This window comes from Protopterus annectens, chromosome 3.part1 (genome assembly GCF_019279795.1).
Source record: "Protopterus annectens isolate FY-2018-M chromosome 3.part1, PAN1.0, whole genome shotgun sequence".
In the NCBI taxonomy this organism is placed as follows: Eukaryota; Metazoa; Chordata; order Ceratodontiformes; family Protopteridae; genus Protopterus; species Protopterus annectens.
Window position 1 is genome coordinate 1,607,622,400 of NC_056732.1, and position 22,861 is coordinate 1,607,645,260.

General features: G+C 39.9%; 1 protein-coding gene across 2 annotated transcripts in view; it reads right to left on the reverse strand.

The window, feature by feature from the left end:
• Window positions 1-22,861, reverse strand: part of VPS50 (VPS50 subunit of EARP/GARPII complex) — a 2,487,651-nt gene that overhangs the window by 2,095,025 nt on the left and 369,765 nt on the right. For both annotated transcript variants that reach the window (XM_044067641.1, XM_044067642.1), the window contains exon 3: window positions 2,024-2,146. In XM_044067641.1, coding sequence (XP_043923576.1) covers window positions 2,024-2,146 — 123 coding nt within the window. The remainder of the gene's footprint in view (window positions 1-2,023; window positions 2,147-22,861) is intronic.

Here is a 22,861-nt window from a genome sequence, read left to right on the forward strand (position 1 = left end):
GATGCTGGATGATGCCTCGAGCAGTAAAAGTTCCTGTTAAAAAGGCCTTCTGTCAAGGGGTAACCAGGTCTTCTGAACTCCTGAGACTGCCCCTCCCAGCTTCTGTGCTGGAATCCTTTTAAGAGTCACTACAGACTCCAAATAAATTTTCAGTGGGCTAATGTTTTTTACCTATCACTAAGTACTGTGTTCAGTGAACAGGAGATGCATGTGCACTGGTTATAGGGGCACCTGAGAAAATGTGAATCTCTATCATAAAAAAGAAAGGACTGAATGGCGCAAAGGGATACAAGGACTCTTAAACTAAGAGCTAAGATGAATTCCCTGGATCAGTCACTGAATGAGCTCCAAGGATTACACACACAGAGTACACACCTGTGAAATCCATAAATGCCTAGTTAGGTGCCTGCCAACAGGTGGGGAAGGTCAAGATGCCACAGCAAGGAGAACAATTTATTTGCCTTTGTCTGGTTTAGAAAAAAATAAATGTGCTGCTCATTTCTTGTATAGTTCTTTTTCTTATGCTCTTTATCTTCTCTGTGCTCTTTCTTGTTACTTTGTGAAAAAAAAAATCATTCTGAGGAGTATCCCTAGCCTTTATTAAGCCCACGTCCTGCTGAAAGTTGTTTTCTAAGGCTTTACTATGACTGCGATGGACAGCACCAATAAACACAGCACAAAAGAGCAGTGTCTGATATCACACTTACACCTCAAACGCAATACAGTGTCTAATGGCAGACAGCAGAATTTGCTTCATGCTGGAACAGGTTGAATATGGTACAATTACAATGAACACAGAAAATACAGTCTTATAGGAAAACATAAAGACACTCGATATTTCCATGCAAAGATCAAGCACCAGTCTATGTGAAATTAGAGAATGAGATGAAGGGAACATGAAACTGCCAACACTATTCAGCTAGATGACCCAGGAAAAATGGTAAGAAGCAAGTGCTGAGCTGTGCTAACATATGCTGCCCATATCCTACAAGCAACATTCATGGGTCAAATGGTTTAGTGGTAGCTTGCTGTGACTATGATGTGCAGGGTCCTGGGTTCGAGACTTGCAAGGGCTGATTATTTGGGTTGGGAGGGTGGCCTAATGGTTAAGGTGTTTGCCTTACAAACACAAGGTACAGGGTTTATGTCTCACAAGGGATAATTGGCTAGGCTTACAATGGCTCGCAAGGGCAGCTAACCTAGTACTAACCTATGAACCTATGCTGCAAAAACATCTCAACTTGAAATTCTGTGGCTTGTACTGATACAATGAAATTATTCATGTCAACATTGGACATGAACCAGTCAAGCTAAATGTTACAGAACTGCAAAGCAATTAATTCTAGTCTTACACTAGATAATGACATGGCATGTTCATTTTCTGGTTACTGCACATGTATCCGGTTTCTTTGACGACCACTGCAGGCACCAAAGTACTCCCTCATTACTAGCAAAAGTTTAAGTTATGTATTTGCCATCTTATGATTTTTCTAACAATCTTCTTTCACCTCCTCTGTTCTGAATGATAATTTTCAAAAAATGTCATTCATTAGCTTCTGCTCTTTTATGTAGCCCATTCGGATGTTAAATGCTTGCGCAAAGACAGCCCCAAACTATGTTCCAAACCAGCTTTTCTCAATAGTGCCTTAAACTTCCATCTCCTCTGGTGTCAAATACAAATGAATATCCAGTTTTAATGTTGTAAGAGTGACTAGTGCCGCAGACATCAACAGAAAGCCACTAACTTTTCAAGGCCTCCTGGACCTCTAATTCATTCAGCAATTTCACTTCATACACCGTAAACAAATATACGGACCGCCTTAACTCACAGAAGTGTTATTTTTAGTAATGTTATAACATCTTGCATTTTGCATAAATATAGTGCACAAAACCTGGCGCCAACACATTCCTGGTTTCCAGTACCTATTACAATATCTTCATTTCATGTGCCCTATTCTTGTCTATGTACTTGCACTGTAGTTTACTTAAGAACTGTATTAATATGACAATATTCAACTCTTACCTCTAGTTCATATTTTACAATATCAAGGGTTTCACTAGAAAAATACACTTCTTCAATGCTGTTGATTAGTTCTTGTTCAGCTTGTGGATCAGTGGGTTGGTCTCTCAACTCCCTGAGCTCCTCCTTAGGCAAGAAAAAAAAAAATGTACAGTATGAATACTAGGCCAGACAGAAACGCAACCAACATCATTCATTAATCAATTGTATCATTTTTCACTTGTTATCTTGCAATTACGGAGAAGCAAAAATTAGTAAACTGAAAGTGAGCACTACAGTCTAACTTTCTATTAGGTAGCAAATACCTAAAGTGAATATATACTATATGAGGTATACATCGTCAGATATTGTGACAACTACAGTAAGTTGCAAGTCATATGGTATACTTTCTAGAAACAAAAGCAAGCACCACATCCAGACGAGTAACCCAGTCACAGTGTCTGTGTTGTTAAGAGAGCATTCCAATAAGCACCCCGATATTGCATGGTATCATAAGTGAAAATAAATATATTACTTGTTTTCAACTATTTAAATGTTTAGAAATACAAAGTATGCATCAAAATGTACCAGGTATGAACATGAATTATTTCAGTGCAGAGTAATTTGATAAGAAACTAGAAGCTTTATTTCAAGACATTTTCTATCTTACTAACTGCAGGCATAATAATAATAATAATGAAAAGCCTGAAAGAGTACCATGTCTCCCTTTACTAAATGTGACTGGAGATAAAGACACAAAGGTATTCAACACACTTATTTTACTTAAAGTGAAAAACTAGAATGAGTGGGTAGTATTCATTTTATGTAAGTACAAATAAGCAATGGGACTGGTGTTCCACAGCAGGATTTGCTAAATGAGAGAGCAGCCAAGACCTATTCTAGTAAAAATGAAATCAAAATAGTAGAAAGACTTGCACCCGACTAAAATGTGGCAAAAGGAGAAAGTAATATATCTGAAGACACCAGACGACTTGCAGGACACCTATACACTGATCAACAGCTTAATTTCGGTTTTCCCATAAAATGAGAAAAAAAGGGCCAATGAAGTTGTCAGCTTGAGTCAAATTTAGTTATTGGCTAGTAAATACAATGCCTGGATGCAGCAAAGAAATTTGGAAAACCTGAAAGAAAATCAACCAGAATATGTGAACAGAAAACACGGGCTGGGAAGAATCCTGCAAATGTTCAGCAAAAAGCAGATCAAACTTTAGCTTTGGTACAAGATAGGGTTTCCAGTAATTTAGTTGAAAAAAATGAATTAAATGTAATCAGAGAGGAAAAATTAAATTAAATGTTTAATGAATATATCAACTCATATAACAAAAGGCTGGAAAATAGAAGAAGCTTTGACTAGCTTTTCAGACGAACTGATAAAACTGCAAAACTCAGAAGTTAAAATGAAAAGACTGATGAGTATGAGATCTCAAGAAAAGCTGTTTAAAAAGTAGTACGGTTACAGCAAAGAGTCTGCAGAGAAAACCTGAGATTTTCTATTGTACCAGAGAAACTGGAAGGAAAAGACTGTATTAATTTTATGAAAGCACAAATAAATAACTGGACTGGAGTTCAACAACAGGATTTGTTAACTGAAATGGCGCATCAAAAGTATGCTCAAAATCTGCCCATAAGAACGCGGGTAAGACCTGTATTAGTAAAGATTCCATCATATCAGCAGAAAAAGTTGATGCTGACAAAACTGTAACAGAAGGAAAAAAGTATTACAAATTAAGAGATAGCAGAGTCTTTGTGGGAAATGATTATTCACTGTACACCAGGCAGAAGAGAAGCATAGTTATCCCACCAATCAGCAAATGTCAAGAGACAGGTGTGAGATTTAAGCTGTATCCAGCTGTCTTCAGAATATTTTTTCTGCAGGATCAAAGTCATGTTTTGATGAAGGAGGAGGAAATAAAAATGTTTATCCAACAAAAAGTGATCCAGCAAGCAGAACGGGGCTCTGTTCCTCATTCTTCTGACAATAAATCTCAAAGAGACTTTGCCAGTAAAACATTTTTCAATATTCCAAAAGAAAATGCTTGAGAGAGAGAAAAAAAAGCATGTGAATAGACAAGAAGGACTCGCAATTATCTTGAACTTGAACCACAGTCTTGTGTTTGGAGACAGATATCAGAAGACCAGCAACAATGAAATCAGTGAATAAACTGGAGACCATAAAGCATCAATCCCATTTGTGATATACGGTTTTGAAAGAAAAAGTGGCTGTGAAAGACTGGAATTGTGTTGACTTCAACAAACTTGTGGTGGAGTGTAATGCATATATCCCCACTTTACATCATTTATGTTTAGAACAATAGTAAAGGGAAAATAAGTAACTATAAGTAAAACATTTTTGCTCTTAGTAGTATTTGTAAAAAAAAAAATATTCCATGATGTAAACTGCATGCTATATTGTAAAGCGGATTGGTGTAGTGTGCAGTCATGGGTATTTTAAATGTGGTCATGGTCTTTTCAGTGACTGCTGTGCATGTTAAAGATACTAAAGTAAACAAATACTTTTTTGTTTTAAGAAATGTAGGCTTTACAGTACTACAAGAGTAGGTCTGTACAGAAGGAAGTTTAAGTTAATATAATATTGTAATCTTGGGCTGGTAGGTGGGATATAAAAGTATTGATTGTATTATATTATACTACATTATATTATAGTATTACATTACATTATATGTAGAATTAAGATAATGTGTTTCCTTCCTTTTGCAAATGTGGATGTCTAGATTAATTTACTTTGCTTTAAGGTATGAACAAGTTTTTTTTTTAAGACAACATGATGAAAGACACAAAAAAGGCTAAGTTTCTTGCATTTGCACATGTATTAGCTTGCATTTTTTCCTGTTAGCAAATGTTCTCAGTGGGACAGAAGTCTGTAGTTGAAGTTGTTTGGCCATGCAGTACAATCTATTCTGAATTAAATTTACAAAGATTCCTTTAAGCATGGGCAAGATAGTTAACCATTTTTCTCACTGCTAACTACTTTTACATGGAGACAAGCTGTCTGCAGGTACAAGTAATAAATCTTGAAATTATTGAACATTCCTTGCTGAGAGAAATGCAATCTTTAAATACATAATGGCAAGCAGTGTAGTGAAAAATAAAGTTTGAAGCTATAAAAAGTGAATAAGAGATAGTAGCCTCACCAACAGCCTTGATACATTAATGTACTTAATAGAACAGTATACATAATTTAGTTTTATTTAAAGGTTGCAAGTGTACTTTTTCTTAAGGCTAAAAAGTTAAATTTTCTGAAAACATACAAGCTATTTTTTACATCTGAAAGGGGAATAGAGATACAAAACAACAGGCAGCAATCAGTGTAAGTGGGAACATTGTGTATCGTGTTTTAACATGGGTAACCTTAACTTTTGATTAAGTAATGCATATGGGTGCAGCTGTCAATCTAGGGCAATTATCAGGAGGGTTAAACTTAATTTGTTTAAAATGCAGATAGCTTTGTTTGTTCAGAGTTAACAGGGGAAGGATGTGTTCTGATAATATGTTTAGTTTTTTGTTTGAGGGATTTTGTTAAAGGGAAAAAAGTCTTGAAAAATATGACATATCTATACAGTAGATCAGTACACCAAAAATTTGCATGTGCATGTAAGACAAAAGTTGGAACTATACATTAAAAAAATGGGTTCCTATTTGAACATCGAATTTCTAATTGTCCGAATAACTCAAAGTCAACCTTTAATGATCGAACAATTGGAAATTCAAATTCGTCAAAATTAACATTAAAAAAAAAAAGAAAAAAGTAAAGGGTGTAGGCAGGGGGGTCAAGCCCCCTTCACCCCCACTACTTAAAATATACCAACTCCGAGATTGCGCTACAGTGTAGAAAAGGGAAATCTTCCCTTTCTGCATCGTAGTTTGTTAAAGTGCGATCTCAGAGTTGGTATATTTAAGTAGTGGGGGGTGTGGGGGTGCATGGGGGCTTGCCCCCTTGCTTTAACTTATCAGGGTACGTTGTCTTTTTTTTTTTTTTTTTTTTTAATTTCAAAGTTACGGAACTTCCCTCATATGGTGTCGACCATATGGCATTCAAAGTTCCGTAACTTTGATTTTCTAATAGGTAACCCATACAAACTGCCATGTATAACAATAACAGGTTGGACTAATAGCATTTTATCAGAAAAGCTATTTTGTCCACGTTATACTGGAATGTAAGTGCCTTTTCTGTTGATACCTGTAAGGCCAGAGTTGTTGTTGTTGTCTTTCGGCTTTTCCCGGTTAGGGGTCGCCACAGCGGAACTGGTCCGGTCTGCTAATGATTGGCAGTAGATTTTCACGAACGCCGAGGTGCTAGCTCGACATTCAACCTTGAATGAAGGCACGCCCATTTATGCATGTCTTTCGAAAGCCTAAGGCCAGAGTATTGAATTATATTAAGAAATGCAGACAGCAAACAACAATGCTACAGGATACACACTTGGAAAGAAATGACCATGTCAATTTGACAAAGAAGGATATCAGAAGTTTATCGGGGATAAAGGAAAGGAGAGTAATAATGCTGATTGCCAGAGTGTCTCCAATAGCGACAGAAGAGGAAAAAAGATAATAATGGTAGACTTGTGGTAGTACAGGGGGATACTGGCTAGGGAGGAGGATTATAGTGGCATGTATTTATATTCTATCAAAAACTGTTACTGTGGAGCTTATTTGCGGGAAATAATTAGCTTTTAGCATGGAATATGACTTACAGGTAGGAAGAGAAAGTACAGTTGTGTACCTACCATAAATGTAGATGTTCGAGTGTATTCACTGTTGCAGTCATCACCCTTGGGTTATCCTGCTGGCAGGCTACCCGTAGTTGGCCGGAATTCCAATGTCTAGGTCTGGCATCGGCTGTTGTCGCCTCTTCCCTGATGTCAGTGCGCCAGGAGTATAAAAGATACAGCCAACGCCATTTTCTTCAGTTTTTCTTGCCCCAGATGGCAGGTGCCCCTAAATTGGAAGGCTGAAAGAATATGCCAATAAAAATGCATGCTCAAAAATAACATGTCCTTCAACTACAAGCAAATACACCAAAAAGGTTGTATAGGGTAGAGAAGTGCAGATAAGCCCCAGCAAGGGAAAGGGGGGTGGTGGGTGGGTAACCTGGACTGCAACAGTGAGTACACTCGAACATCTACATTTATGGTAGGTACACAACTGTACAATGTTCATCATGTTTCACTGTTGCAGTCATCACCCTTGGGTTGAATCCCAAAGCTAAAGTAGGGTGGCTGGGCTAAATAGGATTAAGAGAGGCTATGAGGCCCTGCAGAACTGCAGTGGCAAAGCCTGCTCTGGAATTAGAGTAAAGAGGTAAGTGGTAGTGCTTTGTGAAGGTGTGCACTGAACTCCAAGTTGCAGCCTCTAAGATATCTTTGGTTGGTACTCCTCTGAGGAAGGCTGCTGAAGTGGCTGCTGATCTGGTGGAATGAGGCCTAATGTCCTTAGGCACTGATTTGCCATGTTGGAAATAGCAGAAGCAGATGCAATGGCTTATCCATTTAGAAATAGTCTGTTTTGAGATAGCTTTGCCTTGTGAACCTGCAGCATATGACACTAAAAGTTGCTCAGACTTTCTGAAAGCTTTAGTTCTATCTAAGTAGAATATTAACTGCCTGTGTATATCCAAAGAATATAGAATTTTCTCACCCTTGTTCTGTGGATTAGGATAAAAGGTTGGTAATTCAATGGTTTGGTTGAGAGACACACTGGACACCACCTTAGGCATTAATGTAGGGTTTGTCCTCAGAGAATCCATGTCTGGATGAAAAATGATGAAAGGTTCCACAGCCATGAGTGCTTGTAACTCTGAGACTCGTCTTGCAGAGGTTATTGCCAGGAGCAGTGCTGTTTTCCAGGATCAGAATTTTATATCTGCTGTTGATGCTGGCTCAAAAGGGGGTAGTGTGAGTTTTTCCAAAACATAATTGAGATCCCAGGTCGGAATTGGTGCTCTCCTTGGAGGCTTAATGTTTTTGGCCCCTCTGAGGTACTGCCTTATTAAAGGATGAGAAAAAATAGGTGGTTCCGTATTGTAATGGGCTGAAATGGCAGAGGCATGAATCTTAATAGATGAGAAGGAAAGGCCTTTGTTTAGCACCTCAGTTAGGTATTGTAAAATATGAGGGATATTGTGGTACACGCGTGTCTATGCCTTGTTCCTGGTTCCAAGCAGAGAATCGCTTCCATTTTTCTGCAAAAGATTTTCTGGTACTGGGCCTCCTGGCCTCCAAGATCATATCCATAACAGCTTTTGAAAGTGGAGTGTTCTGAATGGCTACAGTATTCGCCATGCCGCCAGATTTATGGTCCTGAGTTGGCTGTGCAGGATCTGACTGTTTTGCTGGGTCAGCAAGTGAGAAGTCTGTGGCAGTATCCATGCTGGACCCTGAGGCAAGCTCTTCAGGATTGGGTACCAGTGCTGGCGTGGCCAGTCTGGTGCAATCAGTATCATTTTTGGCTTCTCTTGTCTGACTTTTAGGAGTACCCTGGGTAGGAGTGGCAGTCGGGGAAAGGCATATACCGTTAGATTTTTCCAGCTGAAGGATAGGGCGTCCACTTTCCATGCTTGCTTGTGATAAGTCCTTGTGCAAAATCTCTGCAATTGGCAGTTGTGAGGGGAAGCAAATAGATCTATGTCTGGGCATCCCCATTTCCTTATTATCTGGCTGAAGATTTGTGGATCCAGTTTCCATTCATGGGGATCCATGAGGTTTCTGCTTAGTTCGTCTGCCAGAGTATTTGTTTTTCCTGGCAGGAATTGTGCTTGCAGATGAACCTGAAAGGCCAATGCTGTGTCCCTTAAGGTCATTGTTTGTCTGCAGAGGGGGTAGGAATGTGTACCTCCCTGTTTATGTACCACTTGACCGTAGTGTTGTCTGTCTTTATCAGTAACTGCCCTGGATGAAGTAGGTCCTTGAAAGCTGTTAGGGCATTTTGAACAGCTAGCATCTCTTTTTGATTGATGTGAAGATGCATCTGGTTTGCAGGCCATGTGCCCTGAATACATTTTCCTGCCATATGGGCCCCCCAGGCATAATCTAATCCATACGTTGTCAGTGTTTGTTTGGCTGGGGGTAAACTGAATGGCAGACCTTTGTTGTGGTGACAGGCTTCTGCCCACCATCAAAACTCCTGTTGCAGGCAGGGAATGAGTGCAATTACTGTCTCCAGGCTGTGGCAATGTTGAGTCCAAACACTTTTTAGGTACCATTGTAGTTTCCTCATATGCAGTCTGGCATATGGAATTAGTAGTATGCAGGATGCCATGAAACCCAAGGCCTGCAGGATTTTCCTTGCAGATAAGTGGGTTTTTGTTGCCAAATTCTTGAAATAAGTAGTCAGTTGTTTTTGTTTGTCTGGCGTGAGATAAGCCATCTGGGCAGTTGTATTTAGGCTTGCACCCAGGAATATTATCTCTTGAGAGGGCACTAATTTTGATTTCTTTTCGTTTACTGAGTACCCTAGGCAAATCAGTAATCTTTTCACAAACACCAGGTGCTTTAGTAGAATGTCTTTGTTCTCTGCTTGAATTAGGTAGTCGTCCAAGTAGGGGTATATTTGAATTCCATTTTCTCTACAAAACGCAATTACTGGTGCCAGGCATTTTGTGAAGACCCTGGACGCAGTAGATAAGCCAAAGGGCAGTGCAGAAAATTGGTAATGCATTGAGCCAGCTATGAATCTGAGGTATCTTCTGCAAGATTGTCTGATTGGGACATGCAGGTATGCCTCTTTTAGGTCCAAAGTTATGAGTCATGCTTTCTTGCCCAGCATGGGCAGTAGCTGCTGTAGAGTCAACATCTTGAATTTTTGAACTTCCAGAAACGTGTTTAGTATAGACAGGTCCAGTATTGGTCTCCAGGTTTTGTCCTTTCTGGATACTAGGAAAAGTCTGGAGTAAAATCCTTGCCCCTGTTCTTGTTGTGGTACATGCGGAATGGCCCTCATATCCATGAGGGCTGTAATTTGTTTTTGTGACTCTGCCCATTGATTGTGTGGCAGGTCTGGCATGCCTCTTGACCTTGGTAGAGTGTGAAAATGGAAACTGTAGCCTTGGGACACTATATTCAGGACCCATTTGTCTTGGGTAATCCTTTGCCAATTTGAAGAAAAAAGTGCTACTTTTCCCCCTAAGGGGGCTGCCAAAAGAAAAGTGCTTGGATCTGGTAGAGGAAAGTCATTGGGACTGTTTCCTGAAAGGTTGTGATTTGTCTTGTTCGCTTTTGGAGGTAGGAGCACTCCATTGTTTAGGCCTGTAGGTGCCTTGGGGCTGAGATCTGCCCCTGGGACACCTGTATCTGCCTCTTTGTGGTCTGTCTGACGCTGGAAAGGACCAATTTTTAGAAGGCCAGTTTCGGCTAAACCTGGGTGGCTGTACCTGTAAGAAATCCTTGGCTGTCTGCATGGATTTTGCTTAATCCCCCATTTTTTTCAACACTTCTTCTGCTTTTGTGCCAAACAAAGTATCATGCTGTAAAGGTGCATCTAACAATTTTGCTTTAACATGATCTGGCAGATTTTGTTCCTTTAACCAAGCATGCCTTCTTATAACAGAACCTGTAACAGCATCCCTGCAAGAGGCCTCCAGAGAATCATAACCACATTGCAAAGTTTGCTTTCCCACTTGTTCAGTTGCATGCAATAACTCCTGTAATTCCTTGTTCTCTGAACATTCAGTATTTGTCAACATTTTCTGTTTAAGCAGTGAATTTAAATATTGTTGGTATTTGAGCATATGAAACTGACAATTTAAAGCCCTTACAGCCAGGGTTGCAGAAGTGTACACTTTTTTTCCCCCCATCTGTCTAAAGACCTGGAATCCCTGTCAGAGGGAACAGGGTTTTTTGCAGTGGAAGCTTTAACCCCCTTGGGACTTTGAGATATAGCTTCTGGGTCAGCAGCGGGGTTTTTATACAGAAATTTATGAGAATCCGGGACCCTGTAGTATCTGTCTGGCTTAGCAGGTGCAGGGGGTAAAGAGTCTGGGGATAGGCCGGACTCTGAAAATACATAATCTACAATGTCTAGAACAGGTGGAATAGCTGAGGGTCTGTGCTGAGGAAGTAGCATAAAGTCTCTGAGCCTTTTCTTAGATTCAGAGTAATCTTGGCTGGCTCTCCCAGTGGAAATGTTCCCTCATGGTATGTAGGGTTTCCCCAAAAGAATAATCCTCAGGAGGAGAGGCTGAAGGAATGGATTCTTCAGCATCAGAATCCTCATAGGGAAGCATGGAGAAATCCTGTTCACAAGAGGAATCAGAGGAAACAGAAACCTGATCAGAAGAATCATACTCTGTCTCTTGCCTAGGCCTCTTATCAGGAGGAGAATGGGAACCCCTGATCAAGGTAATTAGGTCTTCGGCCATTTTAAGCATCTGTTTTTAGGCATGGAAGTCTGAGTAGGTGAATGCTGTACTTGTTTCTTTGTCTTTAGTGCTGCTTTAGTCTTTGTCTTTGAAGCTGAAGATGGCTTGATATAAAGTTGTGTAGGTCTGAAGACACCCTCAGAAGCCGATGCCTGCTCAGCGGCTCCGGACCCATCTGAGGGTATGATTTCCAAATGACCAATACCTTGAGTATCCAGAGGCCCAGTCGGCTCCACGTGGGAGTCGGAAGCGGCCTGTGGCTCTGAGGTAGCGGGCGCCAGGGGCTGTGAAAGCACCTCACTGAGAACCGGTGAACCGGCGACTGGCCTAGCAGAGGCTTCATCGTCGGTTTTGGACCTCGGATGCCTATTTTTTTCCATGCATTTTTTGTAAACTCCGGTTGTCGGCTGGTCCAACAGCATTATGTAGTTAAATCTTCGGCCAAAGTAATGGAAGGCAAAATCGAACAGACACTTGATAGTGCATTGGTTAAATCTAGCACAAAACCGACAGCTAGCAACATTATGATCAGGGCCTAGACAAGGAATACAGTAAGACTGAAAATCCTTATGAGGTATTTGCTTCCCACAAGAAATACAATTGTTAACTTTTTCTGACATCTGCCTGGAGCAAGAGAAAAGTTTCCCCAATGGGGTACTTAGCTTTAATGAAGACATCGGTTCTGAAATTCGTATTTGAAAATCTCAGGAGTCGGCCGATTGGCACTTGCAAACTGCTTATGCTTCGGGCACTGCGAGGCAAAAGACTGAAGAAAATGGTGTCGGCTGCATATTTTATACCCCTGGCGCACTGACATCAGGGAAGAGATGATGCCGGACCTAGACTTTGGAATTCCGGCCGACTACGGGTAGCCTGCCAGCAGGATAACCCAAGGGTGATGACTGCAACAGTGAAACACAATGGACATCTTGGCTTGGAATACTGAGGACATATCAGGGGGACAATGAAAGGAAATATAACAAAAGGGTAGATTTCTAAATACATTTATGAAAAATATTTGGTATGAAGATTAACTCAGTTGTAGGAACTCTTGACAGAATTTACATATTATTCCCCAAAGTACAACTGGCCTAGACTTGATAGGAACATGTGCATTTAACTGAAAGCTAAACTTACACACACACACACACACACACACACACACACACACACACACACACACACACACACACACATCTAATAACTATTTCAGATCTTGTACTGATAAAACCGAATATAAAAATGCAGCTAAGGAAGTAAAACTGACACACTGGACTTTCCCACCTACCTACTAGAAAGAGGGGAATTTAACAAATGGGTAGTGGAAATTACTTGAGAGTTATTAGGAAAGAGAAATTTCTTCAGAAGGGATAGGTAGTAAGTGGGGTAAAATGAAAATGGAGTTTAAAAACAGGAATAATGAAAGAGGAAGTGATATGGTTAAGATGTAATAGGAATTATTCAGAGGGGCTAACAAAGGTTAAAGTATTGCAAGAGGAATTGCACAAAAGAAAAAAAGCCAAATGCACAGTACTAAAGAAAATAATGGAGCATTTGGATAATATGACTAAGTTTAGAAAAACTGCTGTAAAGCAAAAAAGTTTGATAACTCCAGAGCACAAAAACATTTAGCACACTGACTTAAACAACAGGAAGCTGAAAGGTCTGTCGCCAAACTTAGACAGTATATGACAAAAGAAGTAAAACAGATCTTATTACGGTATTAGAGACATTTCAGAAATTTTATGAAAATTTGTACAAAGCAGAGGAATGTGGAAACCAAGAAAGAGCACAAATGTTAATATTTATAGGAGACTCACTTATGTGAAGGTTAGTGGAAGATCGGGCTCAACAACTAAAAGCTAAGATAAAAGGGGATAAGATTAAAACAGTGATGTATAATCAATCTGCAGGTAAGTCTCCAGGACAACACATTAGTATTCCTGTGCAAGCTTGGAACTTGGGGGGAAAGTGAGTGATAAAGATCTGGAATACTGACGGTGTTTAATATTTTAAAAGGAGGCGAAGTACAAGCATCTTGGAAGAAAGACCTCTCAGACCCAGCTTCATATAGAACCATTTCAATTTAAACCATGATGGTAAGCATCTATGTCTATACTAGCTAAAAGAATGTCAAAGATGCTGTCAGAATTGACAGATATGGATCAAAGTGGTTCTGTACAGGGGAGGCAAACATGTGACATCAACAGAACAATGATGATCCAGAGGGAAGCAGACATCTTCATTCTGAAGAGGTGAAAGGTCAACTGGGTGGAACTGGATTATTCCACAGAGTACTATGTCCTCTCAGTAACAATATTTATAGTGGCAACATTATCATAGAACGTTTAGAGGTAAGAACTGGGTCTGAAGAAGTCTACAAAGATGGAAGTGCTTATTCCAATAAAAGCTATAAAATGAATGATCTGTAGTGAACATCTTTTTTGAAGAAAGAGAATTTGGAAGTGGATTTATTTTGTTTTTAGAAATAAAATAATTTAGTTGAAAGGACTGCTCTAAATGCTTGCACTCTCAACAGTCTTGTGTTGGATGACTCAAGATGACAGTCCTAGTTGGATTCTACTAAAACTGTTTCTAGGTGACCACACTAAAATAATCTTGGCCACTAATTATATCCATTCACCAGCAAGCATCTATTTTCTTCATTAAGCTCTAAAGCAAACCTTATCATTACAACAATAACTTAATTATTTGTGCATATCTGAATCTAAAATAGAACTCTTCTTTCAATCCCACTTTAGACTCTTAACTTGACTCTTACAATATCACTCAAAATGTTAAAACAGGTACTAGATGAAAACATTATATGACGTCTTCGTGTTTGTTTCTTGCTGTTACTTGCATTTACATGCATGCATACCACAGTTCATTTAACTATTTATTGTAATCAACTAGTCATATTACTGTATTGTACGGAGTACAATAAATACACGAAGATAACGGTTTCAGTTAATATGCTTTACTATCACATTTTTCTTTTCAGATCTACAAGTATGTAACACAGATGTTGTCAGCTCTCTATGGCAAATACCGAAAGCTTGACTGTATTTATACCTAAAAGTCTGATATTTTTTCTCAGATTCTGACTATAACAGTTAATTTTTTTGTATAACAGTTTTCCTTTGTTTACTTGTCCTTGGTTCTTTATAGTTTGATGACCCATGGAAACTCAGTCTTGCATCATCTGAAACGTGGTGTTCCAGCACTATCTGAAACTTGATGTTACATCTCTTTACTTCATTGATGTCCTTCTAGCTACCATCTGCACAGTTATTTTACAGACTTTGTTTCTCAATAACATACTCCTTTACACGGATGCCAAAAAATCTAAGTCTGCCACCACACTATTTTTTATTTTTCAGCATTTTATATTATTTCTAAATTAACCCTTTATATTTCATATTATTTTTGCAGCTTTTTATTCAAGCTAATCATGCTAGTGAAAAGACAGTGAACTATTATTCTTTCAGGCCCCCCTTATTTTATTATTTTGAGGAAAGGACTAAACTTCACTTAAAGAAAAGACTGCATTTGTTGTATTAGCATCGCTATTGACAGCATTTACCACTTTGCTCATATTTACAATCATAACTTGCTGAGTTATTACAACTCTATGTAACCTGCAGCATAGAAAACGTACAGTTGTGTACACTTACCATAAATGTAGATGTCTGAGTGTATTCACTGTTGCAGTCACTACATTTGGGTAATCTGCTGGCAGGTTGCCCTCAGTCGGTCTGAATTCCAAAGTCTTGGGTCCTGCGTTGGTTGCTGTCTCCTCTTCCATGATGTCAGGTCATCAGGGGTATAAAATATGCAGCAGACGTCATTTTCTTTAGTTTTTCTTGCCCCAGATGTCAGGTGCCCCCAAAAAGGTAGCAAAAATATATATACATGCATCAATATAAACTTTACCTTCATCTACAAGCAAATACACCACATAGGTTGTAGAAGATAGAGAAGGAAAGATAAACTCCAGACTGAAAGGGGGATGGTGGGCGGGTAACCTGGACTGCAACAATGAATACACTCTAACATCTACATTTATGGTAAGTGTACACAACTGTACTATGTTCTTCGTGTTTCACTGTTGCAGTCATTACATATGGGTAGAATCTCAAAGCTATGGAATGGGAGGCTGGAGCTAAACAGCATTTGGTGCGGCTATAAGGCCCTGCAGAACTGCAGTGGCAAAGCCTGCCCTGGACATAAGAGTAGAGAGGCAAATGATAATGCTTTGTAAAGGTGTGAACAGAACTCAAGTAGCAGCCTTTAGAATGTCCTTGGTTGATACTCCTCTGAGAAAGGCTGCTGACATACCTGCAGCTCTGGTGGAATGAGACCCAATGCCCTTGGGCACGGGTTTACCATGGTGTAAGTAGCAGAAACGGATGAGTGGCTTATCTACTTTGAAGTAGCCTGCTTTGAAATAGCCGTTCCTTCTGATCCTGCAGCATATGTGACTAGTAACTGCTCAGTTTTTCTTAGAGCTTTAGTCCTGCTCAAGTAGAATCTTAGCTGTCTGTGTACATCCAAGGAATACAGAATTCTCTCCTCCTTGTTCTGCGGATTTGGATAAAAGGTTGGCAGATGAATAGTTTGGTTAAGAGCCACACTGGAAACCACCTTAGGCATAAATGAAGGATTGGTCCTCAGAAACACCCTGTCTGGGTAAAATATGATAAAAGGCTCTTCAGCCATGAGGGCCTGTAGCTCTGAGACTCTTCTTGCTGAAGTAATTGCTAGGACCAGAGCTGTGTTCCATGATAAGAACTTCATATCCGCAGTAGCAGCTGGTTCAAATGGAGGCCGAGTGAGCTTTTCCAACACATAATTGAGGTCCCATGCAGGTATTGGTGATCTTCTGGGAGGCATACATTTTAATTGATGAGAAAGATAGGCCTTTGTCAGTCATCTCAGTCAAGTATTGTTATATCTGAGGAATATTTGGTTCTGCTGTATCAGCTCCTTGTGCTTGATTCCAAGCACAGAATCTCTTCTCAGCATAAGATTTTCTAGTACTAGGCCTTCTGGCTTCCAAAATGACATCCATCACAGCTTTACTGAGAGGTGTTGTTTGCATAACTACATGATCAGCCATGCTGCCAGGTTCAGTGTTTGGAGTTGATTGTGCAGAATCTGATTGTTTTGCTGGGACAGTAGTTGAGGTCTTTGAGGTAGGGTCCAAGCTGGGTATTGAGACAAGTTCCTTAAGATTGGGTACCAGTATTGGCGGGGCCAGTCAGGGGCAATTAGTATCATCTTTGTTTTCTCTTGTCTGACTAAGTAGGACCCTGGGAAGAAGAGGCAGAGGAGGAAAGGCGTAAACTGATAGGTTTTTCCAACTGAAGGATAGGGCGTCCACTTTTTATGCTTGTCTGTGATAAGTCCTTGTGCAGAATCTTTTCAATTGATAATTTTGAGGAGAGGCAAATAGACCTATGTCCGGGCTCCCCCATTTCTTTATCATGCTGAAGACTTGTGGATCTAGTTTCCACTCGTGAGGGTCCATAAGGTTTCTGCTTAAATCGTCTGCCAGCGTGTTTTGTTTTCCTGGCAGGAATTGAGCTTGAAGATGTATTTGGTAAGTCAAAGCTGTGTCCCACAGTGCCATGGCTAATCTGCAAAGGGGGTATGAGTGTGTGCCCTCCTGCTTGTTTATGTACCACATAACCGTGGTGTTGTCCGTCTTTATCAGTAGTTGTCCTGGATGAAGTAAGTCCTTGAAGGCTGTTAGGGCATTTTGAACAGCTAGCATCTCTTTTTGGTTGATATGCAGATGCATTTGTTTTGGGGTCCATATGCCCTGAATGCATCTTCTCGCCAGATGGGCCCCCCATGCATAATCTGATGCATTTGTTTTAAGGTTTGGCTGGCAGGCGGTAGAGTGAAGGGCCGTCCCATGTTTTGGTGACATGCCTTTGCCCACCATAGAAACTCCTGTTGTAGGCAGGGAATGAGAGGAATCATTGTTTCCAGACTATGATAATGTTGACTCCATAAACTTTTTAGGTACCACTGAAGTTTCCTCATATGCAGTCTTGCATATGGAATTAGTAGGATGCAGGATGTCATGAAGCCCAAAGCCTGCAGACTTTGTCTTGCAGATAACTGGGTTTTTGTTGCCATCAGTTTGAAGTAAGTAGTCAGTTGCCTTTGTTTGTCTGGCGTGAGGTAAGCCATCTGGGCAGTTGTATTCAAGCTTGCACCCAGGAATGTTATCTTTTGAGAGGGTACCAGTTGTGATTTCTTTTCGTTTACTGTGTACCCTAGGCATGATAGCAGCCTTTTCACAAATGCCAGGTGTAGAAGAAGAATGTCCTTGTTCTCTGCTTGAATGAGACAGTCGTCCAAGTAAGGATATATTTGTATACCTCTTTGTCTGCAAAAGGCAATTACTGGTGCCAGGCACTTTGTACAGACCCTGGGAGCAGTAGATAAGCCAAAGGGCAGTGCAGAGAATTGGTAATGCATTAAGCCAGCCTTGAAACTGAGGTATCTTCTGCACGATTCCCTTATTGGGACATGCAGGTATGCCTCTTTTAGGTCTAATGTCACCAGTCAAGCATTCTTGCCCAGCATGGGCAGAAGCTGCTGCAAAGTCAGCATTTTGAATTTTGGAATGTCCAGGTATGTGTTCAAAGTTGATAAATCCAGTATTGGCCGCCAGGCCTTGTCCTTTCTGGGTGCCAAGAACAGTCTTGAGTAAAAAACTTGTCCTTTTTCCTGTTCTGGTACTGGCTGAATGGCCCCCATGTCCATGAGGGACGTAAGCCATTTCTGTGCCTTTGCCCATTGATTTTTTGGCAGATCTGGCCAACCGTTTGCCATTGGCAGAGTAGGGAAATGGAATCTGTATCCCTGTGATACAGTGTTTAGCACCCACTTGTCTTGGGTTATTAACTGCCAATTTTGAGCAAAAAGTGCAAATTTTCCCCCTAAGGGTGCTGCCAAAAGGTAAGTGCTTGGTGAAGGCAGGGGGAAGCCATTGAGACTGTTTTCTTTAGGGTTGCGCTTTATCTCCTCCAGATTTGGAGGTAGAAGCACCCCATTGCTTTGACCTGTAAGAATCTTATGCCTGGTATTTGGAACCCTTAGGGAGTCTGGATTTGCCCCTTTGTGCTCTGTCGGACACAGGAAAGGACACATTTTTTGGTAGGCCAGTGTCTACTGAATCTTGGTGGCTGCACTTGTAAGAAGTCTTTTACAGTTTGCATAGACTTAGCTTTGTCTTCCATTTTCTTTAAAACCTCTTCTGCCTTAATAACAGAGTATCATGCTGTAAAGGTGCATCCAGTAATTTAGCTTTAACATGATCAGGCAAATTTTGCTCTTTCAGCCAGGCATGATTCCTAATCACAGATCCAGTAACTGCGGCCCTGCAGGAGGCCTCTAAGGAATCAAAACCACATTGCAAAGTATGCTTTCCAACCTGTTCAGATGCATGCAATAATTCCTGCAATTCTTTATTTTCTTCACATTCAGAAATCATTTTCTGTTTAAGCAATCCCGTAACATGTTACTGATACTTGAGCATATGAAACTGGCAATTTAAGGCCCTAATTGCCAAGGTTGCGGATGTATAAACCTTCTTTCCCCATCTATTCAGTGCCCTTGAATCTGTCAGAGGGTGTAGGAGTTTTTGCTGTTAAGGCCTTAACTCCCTTTGGACCCTGTGAAATAGTTTCAGGATCAGCAGCAGGGTTTCTAAATAAAAATTTGTGCGAGTCAGGGACCCTGTAATATCGGTCAGGCTTGCTGGGAACCGGAGGTAAGGAGTCAGGGGTCAAGCTTGACTCCGAAAACACATCATTCACAATGTCTAAAACAGGGGGTATGGCTAAAGGCCTGTGCTGAGGGAGAAGGAAATCCCTGAGCCTCTTTTTTGATTCTGAGAAATCTTGACTCTCCCAGTGAAAATGCTCCCTCAAAGTATGCAAGGTTTCTCCAAATGAATAATCCTCAGGAGGTGATGCAGATGGGATAGACTCCTCTGCATCAGAATCCTCATAGGGAGGTAGAGATAAGTTCTGATTAGAAGAGGAATCAGAAGAAATAGAAACCTGATCTGAAGATTCATAATCAGTGTCTTGTCTAGACCTCTTATCTGGAGGGGGTTGGGAACCCCTGATCAAGGTAATAAGGTCTTCAGACATTTTGATCATCTGTTTTTAGGCATAGCGGCCTGTGCACGTTGCTCATGCGTCTGTTTTTTAGCTTTAGAAGTTGCTTTTGTCTTTGGTTTTGCAGCTGTCATCGGTTTGATATAAAAATATTGAGGCTTGAATACACCCTCAGAAGCCGGTGCCTGCTCAGCAGCTCCGGACCCATCGAAGGAGATACATCCGTGGGTCCAATATTTTGAGTATCTCGCGGCATGCCGGACTCCACCTGGTTCTCGGTAGGGGCCTGCGACTCGAAAGTAGTGGGTATCAGGGGCTGTGAAAGCTCCTCAGAGTACCGGTGAACCGGTGACTGGCTTAGTAGAAACTTCGTCGTTGGTTTTGGCCCTCGACTGTCTGTCTCTGTCCTTTTCTTTGCGTTTTTTGTGTACTCCGGTAGTCGGATTGCTATCAGACGACATTTCTAGGTAGTTAAATCTGTTTCCAAAATATTTTGAGGCAAAAATATACCGACGCTTAATAGTGCGTTGGTTAAATCTAGCACAAAACCGACAGCCAGGCATGTTGTGATCAAGGGCCTAGGCAAGGAATACAGTATAAATGGAAATCCTTAAGAGGTATTTGCTTCCCACAAGTAATACAATTATTAACTTTTTCTGACATTGGTATGGAGCAGGAAAAAGGTTTCCCCAACGGGGTACTTAGCTTTAGTGAAGACTTTGGTTCTGAAACTCAAACTCGAATACTTCAGGAGTCAGCCGACTGGCACTTGCAAAATGCTTCTGCTTCGGGCACCGTACGGCAAGAAAGACTAAAGAAAATGGCATTGGCTGCTTGTTTTATACCCCTGACGACCTGACGTCATGGAAGAGGAGACAGCAACCGACGCAGGACCCAAGGCTTTGGAATTCAGGCCGACTGAGGGCAACCTGACAAAAGATTACCCAAATGTAATGACTGCAACAGTGAAACATGAAGAACATCTGTTTTAAGCTGTCATTATTATTATGACCCCCCAAAACTACTAGCGCAGGATGTATTAACAAATTTAGCAATTTGGTCTCAGATGACTATTTTGTGAATATGTCTCGCCAATTATGGACAGTGTCAGCTTCTGTTTTTGTCTTTTACTATTAACACTGGGTTATTTGAAACCACACATACAACTGTGGTTTCACTTTAACAAACATTTTGAAATTTAAAGGCAATACTTCCCATTTATACTAAATTGTAATCTGTCTATTAAAGATAATTGTAATGACTTACTAAATAGTAGGATTTCATTATGCCTGTAAGTGCACAATCTATGAGATATTTTGCCCTACTAGCTTTCATACCAAGCTCTTTTAAATCTGCATTTGCTATCTTTAAAACTTGGAAATGTAATACTGAAGTGCAATATTTTTTTGGTATTGTTGTCCTATCATAGTACAAGTGGATGGTATTTTTACCATTTGATCTGTATGAAGTATTGGTCTGTCACTCAAAATGCTAAGTATTTTAACCCATGGTCCTTTTTTTGTATTAGTGTTGTTTAAACAGAGTATTGGTAGAAATCATACCCTTTTTCCCCCTGTTGAGTTTATTCTTATTTTTGTGTTATTGTCTACACACTGTGACATTTTTGCATGATGTCTTCCCTTGTCAGAATTGTTACATTTTTGAGGTAACATACAGCATCTAATAGAGATCGAGCTGTTTACTGAAATGTTTGTCAGTCTGATTCTTTTCTATGTTTATTTATGCCTGACCTTGTTCAGCTAACCACGCTGTTATACTTGTGTTAAATGTTATCCTACCAAATGGAAATGCTGTATGCTTTTTATAACTGAAATTGTCTTGTGTTCTACTTTGTGTAGCATTTTCCAAACTAGGTTTTATTAATTCCCTCTGTTTTGATGTTCAGAATGATGCAAATGAAATGGAGATGTCTGTGCTGAATGCTGTGTGCCTTGTCTCACAGCTGCATTTTTATCTACAGTCCTTGAAGCATGTTCCAGACACTGAACATTCAGCTTGTCTTAAAGCTGTACCAGAATATATGTATGCTACAAACAGAAATAAATATATTTCACTAACTATATTATTTCTACATATATTATAGCAACGGATGTGTACATGCATCTAACTAGCAAATAGATGTGCACATGCATTTATACATTTTTAAACATATCTATCACTGTATACATTCCCTCTGTTTTATTTTAAATACAAACTGTCTACATTAGTATGTACTTTTTAGTCCAGCTATATTGCTATTAACTAGAAACACATTGGGAAATAAAAACGTTAGTTTTCTTTTAATACAGCAAGTTAATACTAGATATAACTCTATCACTAAAAATTCATCTATACTGGCTATAGTGACCTCAAACATCTTTTATAAACTTAAGAAATCATAAACACTTCATATATTATACTGACCAATCCTATCAAATACGCCCTTTAAAAGCATTACGTCTTCTCCCAGATGCTTTACATCTTACTCATTTCCTAACAACATTAAACACCTATTGCAAAGTGACCTACATATCGTAGACTAGGCGCAATTATACAACTCGCAGAGACGATTTCTGCCATATCTACATTTTATAACATTTTCACTTCAATTCGAAACAAATTGATAACTAGATCCAAATGTACTTAAAGCTACCTACAGGTCAACATTAAGGCTGATACAAAACAAGTAAAAGTTTGGACTAGCAGGGGGAAAAAAGATAAAAAAAAAGCTCTGATAAATGCCATCAGTTTCAGGAATTAAAAAAACTGTCAGAATACAAACTAACTCTTCTGAAACCCATTATTTCAGAAACCTACAATCTAAACAACTCACCAATAGCCCTCAGGAATCTGGAATTTCTGGAATACAATAAAAGCTTAGCATCAATAAAATCTTTCCAAAATCAAATGCCACATCTGATCTATCCTTTAGCCTGTTTGATGACATCTCTAGGAAAGTATCTTCTTCCCCATAACCTCTACCCCTACTTTAATGTCACTAATAACAATGAACTTATGATCCTCTAAACAAAATCATTTATAATCCACCCTTTTACTTTAAAGCTGCTACTGCTAAGTCTACTGACATGCACCTTAAATTAACTACATATTTTATCCCAACTTTCAGTACCTAAATCCAGTGATGCCAAGTATAAATTCTTCTTTTCTCACCAAACCACTTGCTTATACATTTAAATTATCTCTTTCCACTGGTGTATTTCCTCCCAGCTACAAACTTTCTCTTTATCATCCCATCTGCCAGCGTTATCTCACTTCAGACCTCAACAGACTATGTGCCAATTGCAAGTCTTTGATCTTTGGCAA